Here is a 27,117-nt window from a genome sequence, read left to right on the forward strand (position 1 = left end):
GAGTCATGAGTGATTTTTAAACTCTCTTTCAAGCGTACATTAAAAGGTAGTAACAATTTCTCATCTGCTTTCCGAAAATTAGATTGCTTTTTGCGTAAGTTCTGTTGTTTACTCGTGTTTGACGACTATAAAGTTCTTGAAAAACCTATCCTCATCAGTTGTGTGGAGTTAAACAAATAGATTAATGTTGATATTGATAATGGCAATGATACCTTTGATAAGTTTGGTATTGTTGACCAGAAAGTACTTATTTCCACATTGTAAGGGCGTGTATGTTGAATAAAAGTTATTCAGCATGAAATTATCTTTCAAAAGATGTACATACTATGTGGTTTTAGCAACATTAAAATTTTGAACCACTACTGATCAGTGCGCCATTATTGTATTTGCCCAAATAAGGAATTCCCAAGGTCCAATTGATGGGGGTTTTTTTCTAGTCATTTCCAACTAAGTATAGAACATCTGTGCCAAATTACAGCTTTATATTATTTTTATCCGGTTAGACCGTTTTTATATCTAATTCCACTACACTATTGTCATGCTTTTTAATTGGTAGCAAAATGTCAATTTTTGTTCAAAACTAAGATATTCACTGGACTCTTAATACAAAAAAGATTTATATTATTTTTGATACTTGCATTAGGGATCTTTTGATATAGTCCGAAGAATCTCACAAAAAGCTTTTTGATATAATACTCATTTGCTACCGACCCTACGCTAACAATTTTGTGTGTACGACGAAGCAAGCAGGTGAAGGTGATTTATGTCCTATTTCTTCCCGTAAGATTTTTGTAAATGGTACTTACATCCTGGAAAAAAAACTTGGAATGCGACACAATTGTAATTATCAAATAAATATACAGAAATCAGAGAGGCATAAAACATTTCTGTGACCCGCAGTAGGCCAAGGTTGTAGAAGTAGGCCAAAGGAAATTTCCTTCAGTTACTTGGCTCAAAAATGCCGAATAAAATGATGATTCTTTGATAATTTGTGAAATCAGGTAAAAGAATCCATGGGACCTTTTTGCTGGATTCCTTTCTCATTCGGAACAAAAAGTTTCCCTTTTTTCGAGTAACTTCATTGTTTCAATTTTCTAATCTGCAGGTTTTTTAGTAAACAGCAGATCGCAAAATATCTCAAATAGACAGAGAGCTAGTTTTTTAGAAATGTTGCTAGTATTGTCTTAAATGCTAACAATATCAGATTTTGTTGTATTGAATTACTCTAAATTTTGAAAAAAAAAATTTTTGCTTTAGGATAAACCTCTGACTTAAATGAATTTTATTCACGTAATATTTTCTTATTCATGCTTGTAATCTCTTTCCATATGTCGGTCTATTTTTACTGGTCGAAGATAAAAGATTAAAGAATCCGAAAATACACGCATTTTGTTTCATGAGAAGCCATCTATGACAAAAAATGAAGAAGACATAGAACTGGTCGCCCTCAACCTAAAGAAAATGCTGTTATGTGTTAATATTATATTGTTCTTTGTTGCTTGTAAGCGTGGATAGGAATATAGCTGTTTCTATACCTGCCTTACGAAATACTGTCAGATCAAGCTGTATTGGTAAAATCTTCAAACAAAACTTTCGTAAATTATTAGAGAGGGGGAGCATGATAATGCGGGCAACTTAAATTTCTTTAATATTTTTAAAGTAGGGGAGTACTTTATCTCGTTTGGAACTGAATTCCATATTTGACTACATCTGTATGATACGGTATTAAATCCATATATTTTGCAATGTGGCTTCGCTGTTTTGAATTGGTCGCTTCTTAAGTAATATGTGCATTCATTTATGGAAAATATTTCATCCATAAAAGGTGGATTCAAACCGTTAAATGTTTTGTCAATTTCTATCGCAAGATATTGTAAATTTTTCTTATGAGAATTTTCGACCATTCTATAAAGCAAAATCCCAAGAAATTTCGATAATAAATTCTGATGAATTTAGAGCAATTAAATGCATTAGCAAAGATGAGAGCATAACATGAAGTAGAAACAAACCATTTTGCAACTTCTTACGTGTAAAGCATCTTTCTTTATTCCTTATTAAGAATATGTGCATTCATTAATTTCATAAAAAACATGCTATAAGAAAGGAACTCTGGATAAACAAAAAAAGCTTAAAACAATTCGGTACCCAAAAGGAAGTAAGAAGAAAAAGTTGAAATTTGAAAAAGTAGAATTCCAACAATTCGTGTTTTTCTACTAATTTTATGAATGGTTACCAAAACACTTAAGACGCGAGCAATAAAATTCTCAAAAAATCAGTTTAAAAGTTCGCTGTCTTCTGCAATGAAATAGAATGCTAAAATATGAAATAAAATCTTTCTCCCGCAGGAAAAAGGCTACATAAAGGAAGGACCCCAGATGGTACAGTTAATGACATTAAAATTAAGAAAAGAAAACTTAAGTTTTGAAAATTACAGCGGATTAGTCAATATAAGTTGATAATTCAACTATTTGTTTCTTGGTTTCTTTAAAGGATGAGTGTATTCTACAACTCAAACGTCAGAAAAGGAGGTTTTATTCCTTAAAAATGTTATTACAATTGATGAATCGCACGCTTCCTTGTCGTTGTTGACTGACATTTATTGGTAAGTTTACTAAATTTAATTAAGAAAAACTGCAGGTAACAACGGACAGGTGAAACAGAATTTGACGTATTTAAATGGGGATGTAACAAAACACCTGTTATGTCAGCTCCTTTGCTTCACTTTGATTCACTAGTTGTTGAGGGACGTTGAAGAAGGAGGAGAAATGCATCGGAGGCAATCATCAAAGTAAGGTCTTGCCCATTTTGTGCATAAATATGTAGCTTGTTGGACTTAATAACATCAGTTCAGGAGAGCCACTGGTACGAAAAAAAACTTGATTTGTTTTGAAAGTAAAGAATGATCTGAGGTTGAATCTTAATTGAATTAAGAGCGAAACTCTTTGTAGCCACTTAAACTATTCTGCTCTACACAACAAAGCTTATAGAGTGTTGTCTTTTGTGCAATTATATTCTGAGATAAGTTTTTCTGTAATAAAGCACAGAGTATACCTTTAAAAGCTGTAAGCCAAGCCTTAATGTCATCTTAAGGATATTATCAAGACATAATTTGAAACTGAGGGGGTAAGGATGATTTTACTATCAGAAAACATCTCTAAATCCTTAGCTACTATCCTAAATTTGGATTGCAAGACATTAACATTCAGTAAATGCCAAGATCAGGGTTGGGCCCCAAGCGAGGGGCAATTCACTCTTTCAAATAGCGTACGAGATTTTCTCGAAAACAGAAGGATTTTGGGGGATTTCCAGATAAAACAATAAGATTTCCACCAAAGGTGTACAAGACTTTTTGGAGTGATTTGCCCCTCGGCCCCAAGCACTCGAAAGGCTCGCTCCAAATATTATTGCTATGTGACGTCTTAATATTTTCTGCTGTCAACTTTGACGACAATTTTCCCGTTAGTCTTGGACTGGCTGAATCTGTGTCGGATTACAGCCTCTTCCTTTCGTGAGTTTCCTTTTGCTTTGTTAAATAAGGTTTGAAAGAAAAATCAGAATAAGTCGCTACTGCTGGACAATGGAAGTTTCATCGTCTTGCATTTCACAGATATTAAATGAGTGTAAAAATAAAGATTTTGTTGGAAACTGGACACAGTAATACTGAAAGCACGATCTATTTTTACAGAACATGTACCAGACACTCCTTCTTATGAGATATAGACCATTTTTTGAATAACTTAAGAACCGAATGCTCTTGTTATTTTTACTTCAATATCGATTATTTTACATTTACTCATCATACATTGTTCCTTAGACAAATAAATAACAAGTCTGCATTACATTTCCAGAAGGACAATTGAATAGCTAATAAAATCAGCTCTTTTTTGTAAGAATGAGAGCAAGCGTTCCCATTAAGCACTTTATTATTTTCTTTAAACATACTACATCTGAGGCTGGTCATGTTCTAACTTTGTTCTTGCTTTTTTGTCAAATTTTTGTAAAGTGTTTATGGCTTTGAAAAAAGCAAACATTTAGTAAACTGAAGCTACCTATACAGTCATGTGCTCGTGTTTTCTGATTGGCCTATTTCGATCAACTGGGTACATATATTTCCTAGCGTAGAGTTTTCGATCTATGTTCTGACGTTTTAAACTCTGAAGAGTGTCAGACGAAAAGCTTTAGTTTACTAAATGTTTGCTTTTTTCAAAGCCATTTACAAGTTTTATACCACCAAAAGATTGTTTGCATATTTAAAGTGTTTATATAAAAAAGTGTACTTGACAGAGGGTGACTTGAAAGAAGTTATGAAAAATTTTGAGGCGAATATCTGCCTCAAGCAAACACACGTATTTTTATAAGAACATTTGCCCCAGTTTCAACCTGGCATTTCTTATTTTTTCGCACAAATTTAGCCTAATGTGCTTTTTATTTTGTTTCTAATTGTCCTAACGGATTTTTCTGTGCAAAGTAGTGCCCGGATAAAACATATGCTTGAAAAAGATATAAATGCTATTTTGCTTATCGCTTTCTGCTTTTCTGTTGCTATTCCTTCATTTTTCAATTTTTGTTGGTATTTTTCTTTTGAGTTTGATTGAAGTTCAGCCTGCCTTGCTTCTCGTGTTGTTCGTATTTTTGCGCAAATCTCAGCCTGATGTTTTATATAAGGGCTGTTTTTATAACAAAGTGTGCACCTAAATAGCTTTATCAGAGAATGCAACTGGACACACCCTATGGGGCTGTAGCCCTGTAGCTGGGACACTCCCTCAATTATTTCCAAAATGTACTTAAAACCATACAAAAAGTCACACTGCTCTTGATTTATAGCATGTTAACCCTCTCCCCAAAAAACGTTTTAGCCCCTTCAATCCGTAATATGCTCCGCGGTCTTTGTGTGAGTATATACACTCATTTTTTCATAAGAAACTGGCTATAAGAAACAATTACTGGACAGTCAGAAAAAATTAAGAAACTTCAGTACTCGAAGCAAAAGAAATTAAGAAACTATTAAATCGTGATGAACCTTAACTAGTTGGGGTCAAACATCATGTGAAACTTGGCAGAAAATCGGCCCAATCTTTTATGCCTCTTTGAATTAGTAACTTTTTCATTTTGATTATATAATCAATCAAATAAAAGAATAATATCAATTCGAAAAAGCATTCATCTTATGAAGCTTGATTTATCTATAATAAAAGATTAAGCACAGAACATGAAAAATAATCTACTTCAGAATAATCCAACCTCTTATCGTTTTATTTTAGGAATTTCATATGGATCCTTCTTGTGCTGCTATCAATTACTTGTACAGGCTGTCATATTTTGAGACTCGAATGTAAAGGAGAGGCCAAGTTTACAGTAAAAAAGCCTGGATTCCGATCAATAGAAATTCCCATCGCAGTTTATAATGATTTAAAAGCTCCTAGATGCAAGAGCAAATGCTTACATAACCCTCAATGCAAGGCCATCAACTTTAAAAACAGCCCTGCAAAAATATGCCAGCTCTTAAGAAAATCGGAGACAAATGTATTCGAAAACGTCACTTTGAGAAACAGCCCTGGCTGGGAGTATCAAACAACAAATTACTCTTCTCGTTTGGTAAGTATAAATGTTGACATACTGATGATTGAGTAAGAAAAAAAGTTTTGTACTCTGCTTACTTAGTAAGTAAAATGATTGATACTCTGCTCGTTAAGAAAGTATAAAATTTGGTTAACTGCTTCTTTGAATGTATAACATTTATTACTCTTATCGTGTGGATTATCCAAGGTTTAGTTCGCTGCTAGTTTAGTTAGGATAAAATTTGGTACTCTGCCCATTCACTAAGTAAAAGATTGGTTACATTGCTTGTTTAGAAAGTGTAATGCTTATTTTTCTGCTAGTATTAAGTAATGTATTCTGCTCGTTTATCAAGTATAAAATTCAGTACTCTGTTCATTTAGAAAGTATATGGCTTGGAAACAACCACGTAGCTGTAAATGTCGGCTAGGATGGGCAAACTCGAGTAACAGGGCCGTAAATCCCAGCGGGGACGAGGGGAGACTGGACCCCCCCCCCCAAAAAAAATCTAGACCAAAACGATTCTTTTTGAGAAATCATCATCATTTTCTTTTAAAGAAAGGAATCCCTGGTAACTAGGTTAGAACCAAACTAAATTTTCCTGTGTTATAGCAACAAACCTCAGCCACTTTGTCATAGTGTCAAGCGCAAGTTTACTACTGTTATTTATGTTTGCAGAGTGGTGTCGAATTGGTGACGATGCCAATGGGGGGGGGGGATTAGCCCCAAATGCCTTATCCACCGGTCACCCCTTGAATAAATCTAATAAAAGCTTGTAAGAGAAGAATCTTGAAAGTCACCATAAATCTCGACAATCCCACATTACACATATTTTCAGTACACGCCTTTTTATAAAAATTCTAACTCAAAACCTAGGTCCTAAAGTTCCTAATTTCTGAACCTCTATTAGTCGAATTGCGATACCAAGACGTCCATAATAGCTCCTTAATTTCAACTGCACATTAAGTGACATGATTATAGCATAGACACACAAAAAAGAAATTCTGAGTTTTGCTTTTAACTGTAGCTAGGAATAAGACCAAGAGGCAAAAAGGGCCAGAAGTAATTGCGTAAAAGTACCACGTCAATAAAAAAGTACTTTTGCATTTAATATAGAGAGAAGCAATGACTACACTCTTTATTATCAGAATGCAATAATTTTTGCTTAGCCTCTATTTTGTTTAGAAAATTTTTGTTTTGAGCCCGAATATGTTCTTAGATACATCCTTTTTTTTTAATCCGATATAGGTTCAGGAAAAAATCGCTTGCTCTTGAATAAAAAACACCTTTTCTTTCTTTTCCCAATGTATGTCACTAGAGTTTAAGCATGACTCTTCCCCTCCCCAATTTCTCCCAGAAACAATAATCAGTGCTCTTCTGAGAAACGACGATTTGTCTATCTTCTGAACTGTATAGTATTTTGTTAAACTTGTCTGGGAGATGCTTTTTTAGCTATTTAGAAGGCATGATTTAAAAAATTTTCTTTCGCGTCGGCCCCAACCATGGTGGTCCTCCTACGTCACTAAGCGTGATTATCAGCCCCCAGGTTCAATATCTTCAAGCTGTCTCTGAAAATTGTCAGCAACTCGATTATAAAAAAGTCAACGTGCTAAGAAATATCTGTAAATACCTTCAATAGAGCTGAAAAGTCTTACAAATTCTAGAATCTTTTTTGTTTGTTTATTAAGTCGCTGCTCCTCTTAATTGTTTTCATAACACATACCATCAATTGCTTTGTGATGCTATGACCCACTGCACACTTTATATTCATTCGCTCTGCTGACCCCCCCAATTGACATGACAGAATTACGGCCCTGTCGAGTAAGAACCATACCTGAGGGGGGCAGACTTTTAACAAAAAACAGACACACTCTTTTTTTAAGAGCAATTTTATAAGAACACGAGCCTCAAAATTGGTCAAACGTTAAGAACACAATGATATAGAAGCGCCGAAGGCGCTAGACGTCTAACTGGGCATAATTGCCCATTGAGCTGGTGAGGCAAAATCACTCAAGCGGTAAAAGGGCAAAAAGACGATTCCGCATAAGGGCTCAGTACGGGACATTGCAAGTCTGACGAAGAAAAACCAAGATTATCGAAAATTAGCATAATTTTGAAAGGTTAGTTATACTTTGCTAGCTTGCCGTATTAATTTAAAAAGTTTTAAGCCATAAATTGTGTTGTTAAATAGGGTTTCAAGATTTTTAAAATATTTATTGCTGCGGCGCTCGCACGGTCCACTCTGGCCTAGGCAATGTTTACCTTTTCAGGTAGACTGTTTTCGAGTTTATTTGCAAAAGACCAAATATAATTTCAAAATTGGGTTTATTTTGTATTTTATAAGTTGAAGGGTAGATGTAAGCAAGTACTCTCAGTCTTATATCATTATGACAACTTGTTAAATGAACACTCCCCTACTTCGGCAACCCCCTGCATATGACTTCTAGTAACAATATCAGATGTAATGAGTGAAAAATTTTATTATAAATATCCATTTCAAGTTTTTCCTATGACAAGACCTTCCCTCTAACATTCATCAGCAAATCAGACTTTTATTTACGGACATCAGGATGTTGTAGGAAGGGGGCGTAGCTGAACAAAGATTGAAGATGACCTCTTTTACCACGGTTCCTTAACGTTACGATAAAAAATTAACACAAGATTTTTGTATAAGCGCGACATTTTTGTAAATAAGCCCAAAAATAATCTTCCTAGAAATATAAATATTCTCTAAACCAGAGTGCCCTTATCAATACGACGGTAAAAAAATTTTTTAAAAATCTCAAAACCCGTGTACAAACAAAAATTATGGCTTAAAACCTTCTAAATGCATACGGTAAGCTGACAAAATATATGTTACCTTCCTAAATTAAATAGATTTTCTAAAATTTCGGGTTTCGTTTGCCGGCTTCGGAATTTCCCATACTGAGCCCTTATGCAGAATCGTCTTTTTGCCCCTTTACCGCATGAGTGATTTTGCCTCACTTGAGAACAATAGAGTTAGACATCTAGCGACTTCGTCGCTTATATATCATTGTAAGAACAAAATTAAGATCAAACTGAGGCTTATTATTCAAAACGTTCAATTTAAAAACGAGGATTTTTAGCCATGTGTGGGTGCTTTTTCGGTGGATATTTTCGATGTATGTCGGCAAATGAAGGTTGTCTCACTCACTCAATTTGTTGGCAATTAAGGCCTGAACACCTCTCTAGAGCGAAAAAGCTAGCGATTGCAGTGCTTACATCCTATTAATTTAAAAAAAGATTTAAGAACAATCCAGCCTCCGATTTGTAACAAAAATTTAGAACAGTCAGCCTAAACTTAAATTCACTGGCTCTTTTTCGCTGTAGGGAAGTGTTCAGGCCTCATTTGCAAACAAAGTGAGTGAGACAACCTCCATTTGCTGACATGTTTGAGAATTCACAGAAAAATTGCATTTTACAGTAGCCTAGCCTCAGCTTGCTCTTAATTTGTTCTTACCTTTTGACCAATTTGGAGGCTCATGTCCTTATGAAATTGTTCTTATAAAAAGAGAGTGCATGTCGCCTTCTTGAGGCATCAATATACGTTATAGGTTAAAAAAGGCATCCACCCCATCCCGAAGCATAATCATTCGCCATTGCGATTCTGTATATCCTAATCAAAACTGGAGCAGCGACTTCACAATTATCCAGCAAAAACTTTCTTCGAATGTCATTGGTTTGCTTGCACTTGCAGTGGCTCTACATGCCACCTCACTTTATTCTGTGACGCCACAGCTGCACAAGTAACACTTGAACGTTTCAAGACATGATGAAATATTTTGAAATTAAACCGGTTTAATGTTGCTTACTTTTCAGAATAAAGTGTCCCCTCTTGCCAAAGTAATAATCTCACGAAATTTTGATTATAACAACTTTTCGAAATATCACTTGAAAACACTGTAGTCAGAGAGGGCAAGTTGTTGTCAAAATTTTCACAGCTCTTCCGTGAGCCCCCTGAAGCCCCTATTTGTCTGATTTTATAGAGAAATCTTAGGACGCGTTCTTGTATCTGTTCAATTTTCTGTAATGATTTAGAAGATAAAAAATACCAGGCCAAGGGACAATAACTGAAATTGGAATATACAAAGCTCTGAACAAGAACTTTTACTCTTGGAAACCAATAAACGTCTTTAATCTTTCAAGAACATTTAATTGTGTTGCAGCTCTTTTGCAAAGATTCAAAATACGTGAATCGAAATCATGTTTGTAATCCGACGTTACGCCTAAAAGCTTCACTGTCTCCTCAGATTTAATTTTTTTACCATTAATGATTATTTGTTCTCCACTAGTATTTTTGTCTTGTTTTTCTACGCAATGTAGCTTGAAATTTTTCAAGGTTTGCAATCATTTTATTTTGTTCAAACCATGATAAGGCAATTCCCGTTTCTTTTGCAAAGTATTTACAAGATCGCGCATGTTATTAGAAAAGTAACCTAGTGTATTGTCGTCTGCATGATTATAGAGCGTTGCTTGTTTTATGAACAGAAATACCGAAAAAAGTTCTATTAAGCCCCCCCCCCTCCCCTCTTAAGACTTTGGTGTCAAACAAAGAAAACATGCACATTTAGTGGGTCTCTCTCGACGGATATGACGATAAGATCGTCTGCATTAAATACGGCCTATGTAAAAACTTACTTGTGCTACTTAGTAGTCACTCAAAATTTGTTTCGAAGATGTCCAAGGGTTATCAATTTATCCTGATGATGTTGGTGAAGATGAAGACCTTATAATTGATTAATTAAACTTTCGAAGCTGCTGACAAAGTTTTTTGAGAACATTTGTGTGGCATTTTCATAAAAAAATGGCAAGGGGCATTTCTAAAACATTTTTTGCTTTAAATTTTCAATAAACCCCCCTCTCTAAAAGGTTCCCCTCTCTTTTAAGCTCCCCTCTAGGACTGAAAAAATTAATAAGCTCCCCGGGGGATAGTTGAACAGGATTGGTCCTAGCACAGAGCCCTGGGGTACACCAGACATAACCTTTGAAAAGAGCTATATGAATGTTTATCCGAACACACTGTTTTCGTCTTTTGAGATAAGAATAAATTAGAACTAGAGTATCTTCACTAAATCCATACGTATGTAGTTTAGAGATAAGCAAATCATGTGGGATACAATCGAAAGCTTTCTTACGATCCATTTGGACTGCATCAGCGAGGTAATTGAATCAAAGCATGTTTGGTTGTCGATATGCAGCAATGAAGACCGGAAGCGTGTAATCTAAATGTTGAGACAATTGATTTTTTGAGACTTTTCATATATCTTTGAAAAGGTATTAGGAACAATAACTGGGCGGAAATTTCTTGAGTGTAGTTCTAGGGTGGTTGAACATTTGTAGTTCTAGGGTGGGGCTTATTCGAGGGGGGGGGGCTTGGTTGGGGAAATACGAGGATTTACGGTATCTCTTGATTCCAAAGCTATTTATCTAGAATGTTGTGACGTAGTTACTATCTTTTGAATTTTTGACTTGTGGTATCTTGAGTCATTTCTTTATATCAAAGCTACACTTTCTGATGTTGCAATACGACAATACAATCTTCATTGTAACTTTGTTCTGGGTCAAGCGTGTTTTTTTAAATTTTGTTTAAAACATTTATTTGCATTTAATGCTGAATTAGCTTTTTACTGTTGTTTTGCATTTAAATACAGGTCGGACCAAACTGCGAGAAGTACAGAAAATGCACTGATCAGCAAATATGTATTGACACTTGCTATTGTCCTGGTTTCGAGTGTTACGACTGTGACAAGGCCCCATCCGGATATCATTGTGAGTTTGAATATACAGTTTTATAAACAGTTTCAATATACAATTGTAAAAAGGTAAATTTGCTAAATTATTGATCAAACAGAACAGATTTTACCAGGTAAGCAGACGGGTACTAGAAAAGTGATGAAAAACTGCCTTAAAAGACATTATTCCGAGCAGATGTGGAAAAACCAATGTTTGAATAAGACCGATGCAAAAAACCCGAGCCTCAATTAAACAAAAAAAGATCATCGAACCTCAAGAAAATTATCATCGGTCTACACTGTTGTAACGTTTTGGGGTTACAGCTGAAAAAAGCGAGCCTTCGAGTTTAATAGAACATTCTTGAGATGTCATCACGAGATTAGACAAATAAAGTGATGTTCTAGGCACTACCTTCGCTTACCAGTTTATGCCTCCGGGCCTTAATGACACTTCGAACACTTTTATTTACGACGTAGTGGAACTCAGTGACTTTTCAAGGTTGTATTGTATCGTGTATATTTTTTGAAAGGCAGGGGATGGTGTAACCTTTTAGGATGTTTATTCTTTAGTAATTATTATCATTATGTTAAAGGTCATATGAAACCAAATTTTTTATTGGCTAATTTACACAATTTGATGGCGCTGATTAAAAAAAATCTTGGTAAAATTTTCGAGAGATACCTGAAAGACAACAAATTTTGGAGACTAAATGTGATACCGGGATCTGGGACGAGAAGATAGGAAGTGACGTAATAGGTTTGACATGTTCTAGGCCTTGAAGTCTGGAAGCCGTAAATGTAAATCAAGCAACTGCAGATATGTCGTCCGAGGAGTCTTATCGTAATACTGATTTGGATCAGTCTTCGAATGTACTAAGTAAGAGTGAGGGAGCATTGGCTGAATTGCCTGTTGGGAGCAGCATACTTTATTTTTCAATGATCATGCCATGTACTTGCGCAAAGTTTCATGCCGTAATTGTGTTTTGCAACTGATAAACGGAAAGGCCCCTTTTAAAGTCTTTGAATCGAGTACCTTGTCTATAAATAGCATAAGAGATAATTTTTGAGTTTGGGACTACATCCTATTATTTCCAGGGTATCAAACTATTTACTTTCCCAAAGTTTCATGCTTTTATCGCGTTTTGAAACTGATTTATAGAAAGACTCCTTCAAAGGCCTGAAATCGAGTACACCTGTCTGAAATAGCACAAGGGGGCATTTGCCCGATGCGAAATGCATCCTATCTTTTTCAGCGTATCAAATAGTGTAGTGGAATTAGATATAAAAACGGTCTAACCCGGATAAAAATAATATAGAGCTGTAACTTGGCACAGATGTTCTATACAAAGTTGGAAATGACCAGAAAAAAGCCCCATCAATTGGACCTTGGGAATTCCTTATTTGGGCAAAAACCATAATGGCGCACTGATCAAAAATTTCTTTTCAAAATTTCGATTCAAAATTTTATTGTTGCTAAAACCACATAGTATGTACATCTTTTGAAAGATAATTTCATGCTGAATAACTTTTAGTTAACATACGTACCCTTAGAATATGCAAATTTAGTGGTGATTAGGCAGAAACAAAGTGGGACGAGTGAATATTGAAAAGAGCGCGGAAAAATAGCTGATCCTCTTGCTAAATATTTTCATTTTATATCGCAAATTATATCGATGTAAAATCATTAAGTATGTGAATAAGATAAAGTATGATAATACCCACTCAGCCCGGGCTGACTTAAACCGGGTCCACTCAGCCCAGGCTGACTCAACCTGGGCCCGCTCAGCCCGGGCTGACTCAACCCGGGCCCACTCAGCCTGGGCTGACTCAACCCGGGCCCAATCAGCCCGGACTGACTCTAGTGAAATTTTTTCACTGCAGCAGCAAATTCCGGTCAAATCTAAAGAAATATCTAAATATTCAAAACAAAGTAACTCGCGACTGAACGGTCCAAACAACATGATTTTTTCATTATAAACTAATTTAAAGATCCTCCATCTTAGTAATTTTTGTTACTAAGACGTAAAAAACACTGCCAAATTCAGTGCAAATTCAAAGTGGCTGCACAAAACTACAGTTTGATGCTGGGCCGGTAATATTCCCTTTGTGCCCTTCTTTCCCAGAAAAAGAGATAACTTCGAAATTACGTATAATCCCAAAAATTGCAAACTTTTCAATTGAGAAGTGCGCACATGAAAAAGAGGCTGTTTTGAGAGTACCTAGGACCCAAAATCCAGAAAATAGTTATGAAAAACGGAAAACCCGGACTTGGAAATTTGAAAATCCTGAGACAAATATATATACTTCAACGTGGTTCACCTTTTCCCGTGTTTTGCATTAAAAGACCTTCGTACCCACAGTTATTACCAGCAAGAATATTTGTCTGCAAGGCACAGGGTAGATCCTTGCCTTTTTTCTCCAAACGAAGATGTCATCAGAGTTTGCGGAAGAACAGAATTTTAGGAAAATTTTTCGTAGATTGAGGAAACCTGGCTGTTTCTCAACGGAACGAGGGAATTCTACACCCTTGCCGGACGCAGATTTTCTCAAAATAATACACGGATTGCAGAAATTTCAAAATGTTTAGCGGGATTCTTAACCTGCTCCTTGTTGGATAGGATTTCATCATCGCATGTTTTGATCTTGTTAATATATATATAAGTTGTTCATAAATAAACTTATATACATTCAGATGTGGCGCCAGAAATCTTCCGACAGAGGGGTTGGAGCTTCCAACAGGAGGGCTAAATTGACTATAAAATGCAGTTTTCGTACGTTATTTTGTCAAATTTGCTCCGACAATAACCTAAAATTTTCTTCCGATAGGGGGGGCTAGATGCTTCCAATGGAGGGACTGTAGCGCCCTAGCCCTCCCCTGGCTCCACCGCTGTATACATTATATTGCCCAGTTGCCCCCTATCTGCTATTTTTGACCAGAAAGTACTTATTTCCACATTGTAAGGGCGTGTATGTTGAATAAAAGATGTTCAGCATGAAACTGTCTTCAGAATATGTTCATATAATGTGGTTTTAGCGACATCAATTCGCTAAAACCACACTTTGCATTTTGACAAAGTTTCGTGTTTTTATCTTGTTTTACAAAATTTTTTTATTAACACCACTTACAAACGTACCAATAGCTATGAAAGGAACGTGTCAAATCTATTACGTCACAGCATCGATCTGACCGCGTTCGAATGGCATCACTTTCGAAGGTCCCTTTTTCGCGCTTTCAGGCGCCATATCTAGATATGTTCAAGTCGTAGAAAGAAACGAAAAATGGCATCTTGACGAGCGAAAAAAGCTCTACAAACTATGTGAAAATCGTTTTTCGCTTCATATGACCCTTAAGCTAGATTCTTTGATTCTGTTGCGTGTTCAGGTCACATGTTCGTTTGTCGCACTGTTGTGTTGTGTTGTGTTGTTGTGTTTTGCGTTGTGTTTTTTCTTTCCAGGAAATGTGCGTCACTGTCATGGTGTTATGTCATGTTCCACAGTGTTCTTTTGTTTATTTACCAATATCATGTTATCCAAGTTAGAATAATTAGTCTTACTGATTTGATAATAGAGATAACATCAAGGAAGGAGTATCTCTTGTGTGCTGTCTATTTGGGGCTTAGGCCCGTTGGCCTAGCCCAATTAGTTCGCTTGCAAAATCACCGCCATAAGGAGAACCCGTATCGTTGCACAAACAAAACTCTACAACTTTTGTTATGCTTGCCAGATATTCAAAGGTAATGGTGGAATACATATATGATTAGCAGTACTCTGCTGTCTTTATTACGTTTTCACAGGGCCGTCGGAAGCGGGGGCTGGGGGTCGGGCTTGGAGGCTGCCGCCCAATATTTCCTTTATAACAGTATACTGAATAGAAAGCAATACAATGGGCAGCCCTCCCCTAATATGAATTTCGTTGCGACGGTGTTGTTTCACCATCAATGCTTGAAAGCCGCTACTAGTACGTGGCTTCATTAGCTTCCTCTGATGAATCTTTTATCGCCAGTTCTTAACCTTTTCCAGGCAATTCACCTTGTGTTCCAAACCCCTGCCAAAATGGCAGATGTGTTCATATTGGCGGCACTGATTTTCGATGCAGTTGTGATCCAGGATACACTGGGGCTAAATGTGAACAAGGTTTGAAAAGCCGTTTTCATACTATTTACTTATATTCTTCAAAATTTGTTCGATTCAATTTTTAAAGAATTGTTCACCTTAAGTAGAGAACATTTCGCATGCATTTGTAGGAGGACACTTGATATTTTCTGCATAATGAAAATTAATAGAATCATTTTTGGAGGTGGGGGGGGGGGGGGGGTGGAGTCATGTAAGGAAAAGGAGCATCTCAGTGAGCTGTAAAACGGCATTTTACCTCTGTTTTGGGAACAGAGGGCATACGCCTCTGGGCCTAGGTTGCGATTAAGATGTGCGAGAAACAAACTAAGGACTATTTACTAGTACGGTTCTGATAAGACGAAATGATTGAAAATTCCTGTTGTCAAAGAACGCCTTTGAAAAATCTTGTTCCTAATAGCAAGAATTCCACCCCCCTCACCTCCCCAAAGCGAAAAAGTTTTAGCTTAATAGCCATAAATTTTTTTGGACTATCCGGCAGATGTACAGATCTAAAATTTTTACTAGCCCTATTATAAAACTCTGTTATCTTTTCTTTTAAAGATGTCAATGAATGCGACAACGACCCTTGCCTTAACGGTGGAACCTGTAAAAATAAGAATGGTTCATTCGAATGTATTTGCACATCTTCTTATATCGGTACACTTTGTGGCGTAAGTCTAATTGACTAGTTTTGCCGACAGGTAACAGTAGCAGTTTTTTGGTAATATCATATAGAGAATTACTAGGGGCATCATCTGTCACCTCCCTCCCCTATACACCTGGCATTTGAAGATGACATAAGATCGTCGGATAAAATTGAATGACATATTATATTCTTAAAGATATGCGTTGATTCTTAATCATAAAATTTATAAATTCAGGTCAGCCGCCAAGTAATAATTTACTTTTGCTGGCCTTGTTAAATGCTGCAAAAACAAGTCACAAACAGTCGGATGATGTAGACTGGAGGACTTCAGCTTGATTTCATTTTACGTAATTCTCCATTTCGTTCTTACACTTTCAAGTTTCTAGCTTTACTCCTATGTCACATGACTTCTCTATGTTGATCAACAAGGAAATACGACAAGATGGAAAATGTAGATCTGATTTTGCATGTAAAATTAATAAATTTCGCAAGAATCCTACATGCTATTTATGCGTTTTTGTTTCCTTTGACCAGGTGATCAATAAACGAAACTTGAAAACGTCAGAGGATGTATTTCAGGGCTGCCAAATCGAATATATAATTAAGGCTAGCGGGGTGACCAACTCAGGCCAAAATGCGCATTGAAGCCCGACTAAAAAACTTTCCCAAAAATACACTGAACAAGCGTTCAATATATTTTCACACATTCACCTTTCCAATCTCAAAAAAGAGACTGAGAAACTGTCTTCCTCCAAACACTTCCTTTGCTAATCGATAGGTTGGGTGAATATATTTTATACTTGGGTTTATACTGTCTAGTCTTGCTTTTTAGCTTTTAAATTTGTCTGTCAAGTTTGCTCAAAGGAATGGCCTCAAAATTTCTTCTGAAAGGGTAAAAATGGAGGTGCTATCCACTCAATAAATCTATATTTAAGAATTCTTTCTTACATGAACAACACCTGCTTTCTAAATTTCTTTTCAATGATCAAAACTTGCAACCCCATCTTTCTTCCCCTCTCATTTGGAGAGTTTCCCCTCAAACAGTTTTTACACATAATTAAGAGGTTCTTGTCACGTTTTTGTCATCTCAGCAACAACTAACTTTTCTTAAAAAATAACTGACTTGAACATTTATTCACAAACAAAAGATAATTAAATGCTAAGAACTCTTTCATTTAGCAATACATGAAAACGAGACTGAAACTAAATTGTCCAATCAAATTAAAGAAAACTACTTCTGTAACATCATCACCCTTTTGTTTTTTCTTAGATGTTTGCGTTTTGTTTGCATTTAGTGTCAAAATAGAGTCGGATTACTTTTAAATTGAACACAAATTTATTGTTTTGCCTCCGTAGACACCAGCAAATTCATCAATATATGGTATGGTGTTATCATTCCGTCTAAGGATAGGTAGCCTCTGCACAGGAGCGCTGCTAGAAAACTTTCTTACGGGGGTGTCAACGGTCAGGTGGCCGAATAGGAGATTTTTCAATTAAATCAAATGAAGGCATACTCTGATTTCGAAAATAGAAGGGACCGTCTCCCCCGTTCACTAAATTTGACTTTGTGATTCTTGAAAAAATTTCCTCCTGTAAGTGTGAATAAAAATTTGATATTTTTTATTTATTTTGAAGGTCAAAGTTAGTCTCTTTTTTAAAACCCTTCGTTTATTCCCCATTCCTGAATAATATCTTAAAGGACAAGTGACACACTTTTCACCCTATCTTTTCTTTTCATTAACTTATAGATCATCATTTAGAAGTAAGTTTTTCCTGGTTTAGAACAAAAAATTCTAATCAGGGGGCGCAGGGGGCGTGATTTTGCTTTTTATCACGTGACCCTATGACGTACATTGTGATAACTCGGAATTTTCCTGTCATTAATAGAGAGTTTACGAAACACGACGCGACAGGTCCAGACGAACTGAATTCGTTCAGAAGCGTGTTGTAAACGTTAATATTGCACTGTATACCAGTAGCAGCAATAACAAATTATCACAATCTACGTCACGATGTCACGTGATTCATTTCCCGCCATAATTTGAAAAGGGTTTTTGAGTAGGAAAATGAAATCAGAAAGGAAAAATATTTTAACAACACTCTCATACAGCATTTTACTTTGAGTTAAAAGAAGAAATTAATCGGCGCCAAAAGCGTGTCACTTGTCCTTTAATTATAGCAGTCAGAAGCAACATAAAGGCAAAAAGTCAAGCATTGGCATATACCCTTTTATTTGACAACATGATTATCTCAACGATAGGATAGGCTAATGGGATAGGCTATCGGGATAAGCTGTTGGGATAAGCTATTGGGATAAGCTATTGGGATAAGCTGTTGGGATAGGCTATTTGGATGGGCTTTTGTATTAAAAAATTTCTTTGATATAACAAACCGTCCTTTATTCAATCATTAAACTAAATAAAACCATTTTTACTAAGGTAGGTTTAAATCTTGCTAGCTTGAAGATTTTTCTGACACGAGTAATAAACAGGCACACGATAGCTACTACCATAGGCACGATGGCTGTCGCAGAAGATAGGGAAATTTTCGAACTTTGATGCTTTCAATTTGCTAGGAAATGCACTCACCAGAGCAATTACAGCAAATGCAACCTTACACTTAGAATTAATATCCATAGGCGGGACGTTATTTGACAGTTCTAATCGATAATCTGGTAATCATCTCGTCATTCGCTTACCCAGCCCTGAAATATTGAAATGTGGAGCTTTGGTCTCACTGATTTCAGTTTGCCAATTAACAGTGGAAATATTTTCGTGCCGAGGAGCGAAGACGATCAAATCAAAGTGAAAATGAAAACAATCCGTTGACTATCATTGACTTTTTTATTTTTGCCACAACCAAGTTTGCCGAGCAAATTGCCGAATCTGCCGATCATTAACTCTTGGAAGGTGTCATAGCCCTCTCCCCCTTCAACCAATCGTAGCACCACCCCTTTCCCCGGCGATCAAAGACTGATGTTTCAAGACAAAGGTAATGAATGCTCGTTGCTCCAATTAGTTTTGAAAAATTAACGATATTTTCTGATTTTATCTTAAACACTTAATAACCTGCTTAATAACCTTTTTTTCTCACTTTCGAGGAATTAATCTTTTGTTTTCGAATTCTAGGATTGACTTCCTTCCCAATCAGGGCTAGTGATACGTTGTCCTCCGCAGCGTCTGGGAATCATTTCTAAATCTGGTTTGCCTGGGTTACCAAGGAACTCACTCTGAATTGACCCCTGGCTCTATTTTGAACGCCTTCTAAAATGTATCCATTTTTGGCTTTGCATTGACATCACGTTGCTTCGAATTTATAATGGACACTTGTGAAAATGCTTTTGTGAATGAATAAGAATGTCCTAGGTAATGTGGAAACTGAAAATTTATCATTTTATATTCGAGCAATGCAAGGTTCTACTGCACCTATCTTCGCGTGGTAATGCGAGCATTCATTATTGATGCATGTATTGATGCAGTTTCTTCAGACCATAACATTTTTCCCCGCTGTTTTTTAGCATCTCTAGATACCTCATTGTAGGCCTTTTCAAAATCAATGAGCTTCCTAGATTGTTTTATCATTTCCCTGTTTAATTTTTGACCACTTCAGTGTATAATACTTCAAGATTATCTGACGCATTGCTTCCTTGTACAATGTCGGTCTGTCTAACTGCATAACATAAAGTCCAATTAAAATTTTCTCTTTCCCTCAAAATACCTATACAGACGATCCAATCACAAAACAGAGCTCTTCTTAGATAAAAAGAAATTTTTGTTGGTAACGGCATTAAAAGCTTAAACTTTCTTTCTCTCATTCCCTCTCAATTTCACTTTATCATGAGGTAACTGCAAGTACCTGCAAATACATTTGTGTTGAAGATAACGATAGGTCTATTCTATAGATATCAAAGAAAAGGATAGGGGCTTGATAAGGATAGAAAAGCTTATTGAACCGCACCACTGACATTCCAACTTTGCACTTATTCATTTTTAAAAAACTCTAGTTTTTAAATTAGCTTATAAAAGTTGGTGTTGGTAAAAGGAGGGATTTGTAGATAGATCATGAAACTTTCGAGGCTTTATTAATGGATGTGATGAAAAAATGGTTTTTGGAAATTGACAGGGTGCCTCACCCCAGCTCAACGGCAGGTTTATGTTTCCCCACAAAATGTGTATTACCCCCTACAGTAAAGAATTTCCCAACCATGCAATACCTCCTGCACAAATACTTACTTTTGCGTACTATTATGTAACACAGTCTCATTAATATTAAGCACATTATAGTGGTGACAAAACCCTAAAATATTAGTTAAACAGTATTCAATATGAAGCAGAATTCAGACATCTGCTATCTCATAATCACAAGGAAGGAGCTAGGATGCACTTTTGGAGGCTGGAGGAGAATAACTTTTATAAATTATTTATGACTACTTTCCTTGTTAGTTTTTCAATTTCCTTAAAATTTTTCTATTAAGAATATTACCTGCGGTTACGTATTTGGTTTTCGATGATCCAACGATTTTTCAATGTAAAGCGAATATCTGCAAGTAGGAAGGAAGGAGACAAATGAAAAGATGGGGAGGCTCGAAACATGGTAAGGATTTTGATATTATTTCTATAAATCGAAAACTCAAGCTAGACCTTTCAAACAAACTCCAGGCTGCTATATAAAATAAGTTTTTCATTGAGTTTTAAAATAATTCATCTTTGATAATGTTGTCATTGCAATGTTAATATAAATGTTACGAAGCTCAGGAAGGTGATCATAACTTGCATCAAGTATAGGGCTGATGCTTTACCTGCAGTCTTTAGTGCTTGATGTGCTTCAATCCAAGCAAACTACTTTCATCATTATCAGATTCTCTCCTAAGAACTACCACAGAAGGAGAAGTAGATGTTTTGAGGTAGCAGGGATTGAGCTCCCTTTCTGTTAACCATCCATAGTAAAATTATTTAGATCAATAACTTACTCTTTTAAATTTTTTATCTTTTAAATAGCGCTATTCATTTCACTCAGAAATTTAACAAGCCTATGAATATTTTAGAACTTTCTTTATCCGTAAAATTACAAAAATTACGCATCTTTGGTTCCAAAAGCCTGGTATTAGCAATTAAGATATAATGTAAACGAAGCCTTGAATTAAAGGCATTTAAAGCCTCCAAGCAAATATAATTAAATTCATTGCTCGTTTAATTTAAACTCTGTTCTTGTAGGTTCTTTTTGCCATATGCTCTTGCATTGCAAGATGTATTGTTTTCCTATGGCCACATTTTGCGATTAAATTGCAAGATAGAAGCAAATTTTGTCATTAAAAAAGTTGGTTACAGCGTAAACAGTAACCCCATCGCGAAATATAGGCACGTTGATACAAGACAGTGCCGGGAATATTGTCTTCGTAACCCGGCTTGCAAAGCTATAAATACGAGAGTCAAACACAATCGTGCAGATCTCTGCTACCTTTATGACAAATCCAGTTCAGATGTAATGGACTTTGTAGCGTTTGATGAGGCCATCCATTGGGACTACTACACTACGAATTACTCAAACCATTTGGTGAGTATTTATTATAAATGTTTATTATCATATTTCTGTTGTTTTTGCTGCTGTATGAATAGCTAAAGAACTAAAAAGTTCATGTTTGTTGAGGATGTCTCTCTTTTTAAGACCATGATAGCTTTTATCACATTACTGACTTCCAATCATTTTTCAACCAACATCCTTCAAATTCTGCTGGTACCCCTCATGCTTTCTCTTTGTAGATAAAGAAGCCATGGTTTGTAAATACGGTCTTCATGAGCATAGGCCATGTTTACAAGACAGCGATTATGTCAATGATATCTTCAAGTTTACTTAGAATTGTCTTAGCCTAACAATAGACCATGTTCCTCATTACCTGCTATATCAGCTAGCACGAAATGCATCTTGGTATTTTTAAATCCGCGAGACTGTGATGAAACTGTTTGGTACATTCTGCCGTATTTTATATGATTGGCTTGATAATTTGAGCAAAGAGGGGGGAATAATGAAAGAACTTTATACGATCGCCGTAGAAAATATAAAAATGTTTGCAGGTTAACTAAAAGTACCAGAATTCATTGCAAACTCACTAGTGTATGACGTAGTAAGGGGAAAGGTTTATTGCCATCTTTTTTGTCTTTTAAGATCGGCTCAAACTGTAAAAAGCATGGCAAAAATAAATGCAACAAGCACCAGCTGTGTATTGATACTTGTGAATGCCCTGGTTACCGATGCTACGACTGTCACAATGCCCCAACAGGCTATCATTGTAAGTTACATCCACAAAGTTACATTGCGTTCAAAGTCAACTCTTCAAGTCAGTGGCAGAAATTCATTTTTCAGGTGAGGGAGGGGTCAATGCCACAGAAAAACAAGCAAATTCGCCGACAAATTACTTGATTTACCGACAAAAGCGTGTCTTAACTGACAATCTAGCAAAATCTGGGGGCACTTACCCCTTCCCCACACCCCGGAAGTTCCGCCATTGCTTCAAGTTGACTTCCAGTAATTTCTCTGCTTTTATCTTTCGACCAAAACATTCCTACCTTCCACTTTTAAGTAACTATACAAGACTTAATGGAGTTTTAGCTTCGCAGTTGATTTTGTCTGGGAAAGCAAAGCGTGTTGAATGAATTCATATCATTACCTTCTTTAAGCTGTCATACATAAATGTAATTATGGTTGTCATATACATATACTGAAGCCATTTTGATAAATTACAATTTGCTACTTTATTTGGTCTGTTCATAAGGAGCTTTTAAGACCTAATATTTACTATTTTTCTATTCAATTAAAGTTTCATTACATTTTGTGAAAATTTACCAATAGTAACTGTAATTGTTAAAGAAGGATTATACACAGTTCTTATCCAAGGGCAAGTTTTCTCTAAATACAGATGTTTCCCTATTGTAAAATAAGACTCTATCAACATGAATACTATATAATGCATAAATTATTTCGTTTTATTATTTTTGACACATAAATGCGATAACAAGAATCCAATCAAATATAAACGTTCTTTTTATGGTGTTACAAGGTAACTGGCATTGAAATGGCTTGTCATGCACAGGCAACTGATAAAGGGATGGAAAACAGGTACCTCGTTAACTTTTTCATGGTTCATTCCAGTTGTCGCATTGTCACAGCCAGGCTCGTAGAGAGCTCGGTAAGGAGCAGGCTATAAGGCTCTAAAGGATAAATTTATAAACCCTACAATAACTGTAGTCAAAAACGGGAGAAGGATTTTAAAGTTGGAGGGCCAATATTTTGGGAAGATGAGCTATGTTGCAGAAAAAGAGCAAAATTCAAATATTTTTTTAGCGTGAGCATCTAAGAAGGGCTAATTTCCCAACATTTGGGGGCACCTGACTCTGGTTCGACGTTCCTGTTTCGGACGTCTTTGACTGTATCACTCCCGTTGACTTATTTGTGACGGAAGATATAATAAGATATAATGCTTTGTGGTAAGGTATCTGTCAGGTTTTGTTACGTTATTTTGCAATCAAATATTTTTCATTGCTGTTTAGTTGATAGGTGAATTGCCAAAAAGTTTCAAATTTATATTGTTTTAGCAGGCCTAGTTCTAATTTTAAAGTCAGTAGTTATTTTGAAATTGTCATGTTGTGTTGGCGATTGCTATCTATTTCATTGTGAAAAAATTAATTCCAAGAGTTGTCTCCTAAGATAAAGATTACAGAATTAACGCTTTCAAACAATTAAGCAAGAACAAATTTCATGGTAAAACTAAATTTATATTTCATGCAGACTGAGAATGTTGTAGTAAACCCGCCCTTGAAACGATAACTATTGAAGCAAATATTTTTCAGTTTGATATGCAAGAAAACAATTTTCCATTTTTTTCCTTTTAGCCATCAAACTTGCAAAAAACAATGGACTTTGCCAGTGTTGTTCGTCAATATTAAACGTTTGATTTAGGCAGTATAGCAACTAGTTCTGGTAAATGTCGAATTATGATAAATTCGCTTATCGAATAAACGAAAATGTTGCGGATATCAAATAGACGTGAGTTAATATTAATTCGTGCATTTGATGAAAGCCGGTCTGTTAATCTAGTCTAGTTAACAGTTTTGATCTTTAATTGCAAAGTCTACTTCAGACTTTTTGGTAAAGTTAATATTCTAAGAACGGTCGCTTGATAATGTAATTAATTTCCGAAATCAAAGCTATGACATGCAGAAAGCCAAATATAATTGTCCATAAAATTTTCCACCAGTTGTGTCAGGTGTTACTGGTAATCATAATATGTCAGGTGTTCCTTCGTTTGAATACACTAGAAATGCGGTGAATAGGTAAGGCATAGGGCCTAAACAACACGATGATGCATTTTTCGACAAAAGATGAAAGAAAATATGTTGCAGTCTCGTAATTGTCCCTCGTAATTGTGCATTGCAGAGACTAAGGGATAACGTTAGTGGCATAGCAGAAGAATATAGGGTGAAGATGGTCATGGGAAGCAGAATGAAAAGCAAAAAATAGCAATAGGAAGAAGAACGTACATTCTAAATATCGATTTGAATACGGTTTACTTGAAACCTGCGGTTCTTGGCGATACACTTAGAACAAAAAAATCTGAGTGCAAACCCTGGTTTGATTCTAAAGTTTTAGTCTCTGAACTTCATGTATCAAGAGCTCTTAGGAGAGCTTACTTACTTTTGTAACGATATGGGTTCTTCTTATGACGGTGAAGTATCAGGTCGTTGGCTGAGCGATGGGCTAGGCCAACGGGCCTAGCCCCAAGTAGATAGCACACAAGAGATACTCGTTCTTTGATGTTAATGTTATGTTTATCGTTAAAACAGTAAGACTAAATTATTCTAAGTAGGATTACATTATATTGAAACACAACAAAGGAACACTGTGAAACATCACACAACACGATGACAGTGACGCACATTTCCCGGAAAGGGAGTTACTAACACAACAGCGCGACAAACAAACATGTGACATTAACACGCAACATAATCAAAGATCTAGCTGAACATAATAATAATAATTACTGAAGTTTACTAATGTTAAAACGTTACACTTTAGGTGGAAGATTTTATCTGGGATTCAGAAGAGACGGGATGTGAGTAACGCTGGGGAGAAACCCAAGGACTAGGACTCTGCTGGACTTACTTTGCACTCAATTTCTGACAAAATGTTGCATTATGAAGCAATCATTGCATTTTCCTTTTAGTTGAATGCTCTGTAAGTTGATTTAGACTCCATGAAATAGCGAAGAAAAACCCAGAAACAGAACTGCAGAGGCTAAAAATTTTAGAGGATATAATTATACTTCAATAACATTTTCAGGCACACGCAAGAGTGCACTGGGGACATTTTAACTTTTATGAATTTATAATTGATCAAAGATCGAGTAAATTCCAGCAACTTTGCGAATGCAATTCGTACAAATCGATCATAAACATGAAAATGAAATATCATCAATAACAAATGTTGTAAAGAATATCTAAAGAAAGGCAAGGAATTGGATGAAAGTTAGCTTTAGCTTTGCACATGAAAATACTAGATACTCCGCTAAAGAGAGAAAAATAGAAATAACAACATAAGACAAAAGAATAAGTCTCAAAAAATGTCATTTATCAGTAGCTTAATGCACAAAATACTTTTTTTACATAACTTCTAAAAATTATTGAAAATTGGTCTAATTATCAAATGCAGTTTGGTTGCATAACAAGGATGTTTACAATTTTGAAAAGGACTTGGAAAGTTAAAACGCTTTGCTTTCACCCAATTAAATATCTATTAAAATGCTAATTTGCTATCTCTGCGATAAGTAATATCTGCTTTTTTTGACAACTCGCTTTCATTCTCTTGCACGTCAAAGCTCAATTCAGATTCAGCCGCGTACGGGGACAAAATTTGACCCACGGGTGTTGCTGGCAATTCTAACAGGACTTACAGTAGCTATTAAAGGGGCTGTGACAAGGTTTTGTAAATAAACCAAATACACGGGACATTGTGGGCCACGTCGAAAATGTGTAAAACTCGGAAGACGCGGAACATTCGGAACACGCAGAACATTCGGAACACGCGGAACATTCGGAACACGCGGAACACGCGGAAAAGTGAAATTTTGCTTTAAGCTTCTAGAATGCAAATACATAAACAAAGCAACAGTGTTCTTTCAAAAATGGAAAATAAGAACTTGTTTTTAAAGAAACGAGACTTCTGCTTTTTTCGCAGTAGTAGATTGTGGCAGCTTCTTAATCCTTATGAATACGTTGTATTCATAACACAGCTTTGAATGGCGTTAGTTGCTCTTGCAGCCACAAAATCTGTGATAAACTTTATTAAAGGCTTAATAAATCATTATATACCTCTCTTGTCATCAAATTAGCAAATATAATTGATTATTGACACAATCGACCTATCGACCTATCACAGTTCTATCCGCATTATCAAAGGTCTTTGAACGGCTTCTATATGCTCAGATGGTTGACTTCGCGGAATCGTTCTTAGTTCCCTACTTATGTGGTTTTCGGAAAGGTTTCAACACACAGCATGCGCTGTTGAGATTAATGGATATTTGTAAGAATTCTCTAGATAAAAAAGGGGTGGTTGGTGCCTTGCTAATGGATCTCTCAAAAGCGTTTGATTGCATAAACCATGAGCTATTAATTGCGAAAATAAATGCCTATGGTTTTTGTAAAGATGCTCAATCATTGATTTATAATTACCTGTCCGGTAGAAGACAAAGGGTAAAATTAAATGGTTCATTCAGCACTTGGCGAGAAACCTTTGCAGGTGTACCACAAGGATCAGTCCTTGGGCCTCTTCTATTTAATTTATATATTAATGATTTATTCTTAATGGTAACTGATACTGCAGTATGTAACTTTGTTGATGATACTGCGATTTTCGCAGCTGACTGTCAATTGGATAAAGTTTTAGAACGGCTAGAAACTGATGCTCTTATTCTATCAAAATGGTTTCCAGAAAACTTTATGAAATTGAATGCAGGGAAATGTTATCTTTTTACTTTTGGAACAAACCAAGATGACATAA

General features: G+C 35.9%; 2 protein-coding genes and 1 long non-coding RNA gene across 9 annotated transcripts in view; all 3 read left to right on the forward strand.

Annotated features, from left to right (window-relative positions):
* LOC135682197 (condensin-2 complex subunit G2) overlaps positions 1–5,390 on the forward strand; it is a 42,580-nt gene extending 37,190 nt beyond the window's left edge. For both annotated transcript variants that reach the window (XM_065196972.2, XM_065196971.2), the window contains one exon: positions 5,262–5,390. The gene's annotated coding sequence lies outside the window, so the exon portion shown is untranslated. The remainder of the gene's footprint in view (positions 1–5,261) is intronic.
* A 1,955-nt stretch (positions 5,391–7,345) lies between these two features.
* LOC148958220 (uncharacterized) lies at positions 7,346–16,007 on the forward strand. Of its 2 annotated transcripts, none has more exons than XR_016144679.1 (3): positions 7,346–7,676; positions 11,229–11,346; positions 15,330–15,349. It is a non-coding gene; the product is annotated as an uncharacterized LOC148958220 (long non-coding RNA). The 2 variants fall into 2 exon arrangements; XR_016144678.1 differs by lacking the exons at positions 7,346–7,676; positions 11,229–11,346 and adding exons at positions 11,355–15,043; positions 15,984–16,007 and having other exon boundaries at positions 15,330–15,443.
* Positions 16,008–16,106: 99 nt separating this feature from the next.
* On the forward strand, positions 16,107–24,766 carry LOC148958221 (uncharacterized). 5 transcript variants are annotated; one of them, XM_089113070.1, is made up of 5 exons: positions 20,544–20,661; positions 21,282–21,621; positions 22,231–22,354; positions 23,123–23,181; positions 23,955–24,766. In XM_089113070.1, exons 1-4 carry the CDS (start codon positions 20,642–20,644, stop codon positions 23,134–23,136), a joined length of 498 nt encoding a protein of 165 aa, XP_088969196.1. In that variant the 5' UTR covers positions 20,544–20,641; the 3' UTR covers positions 23,137–23,181; positions 23,955–24,766. The 5 variants fall into 5 exon arrangements, with proteins under 5 accessions (XP_088969194.1, XP_088969195.1, XP_088969193.1 ...); XM_089113068.1 differs by lacking the exons at positions 23,123–23,181; positions 23,955–24,766 and adding an exon at positions 16,107–19,433 and having other exon boundaries at positions 20,543–20,661; positions 22,231–22,974; XM_089113071.1 differs by lacking the exon at positions 22,231–22,354.
* The last annotated feature ends 2,351 nt before the right edge of the window (positions 24,767–27,117 follow it).

Source organism: Rhopilema esculentum, chromosome 16 (assembly GCF_057945365.1).
Source record: "Rhopilema esculentum isolate cy_ngs chromosome 16, ASM5794536v1, whole genome shotgun sequence".
NCBI classification, from domain to species: Eukaryota; Metazoa; Cnidaria; class Scyphozoa; order Rhizostomeae; family Rhizostomatidae; genus Rhopilema; species Rhopilema esculentum.

Excerpts from the sequence above, each read along its gene's own strand:
- LOC148958221 (XM_089113067.1), top strand. The coding sequence starts at position 20,642 with ATGGGGAGGCTCGAAACATG. Across the intron at positions 20,662-21,281 it reads ATGGGGAGGCTCGAAACATG|GTTCTTTTTGCCATATGCTC; the intron begins GTAAGGATTTTG and ends CTGTTCTTGTAG. Across the intron at positions 21,622-22,230 it reads CGAATTACTCAAACCATTTG|ATCGGCTCAAACTGTAAAAA; the intron begins GTGAGTATTTAT and ends TTGTCTTTTAAG.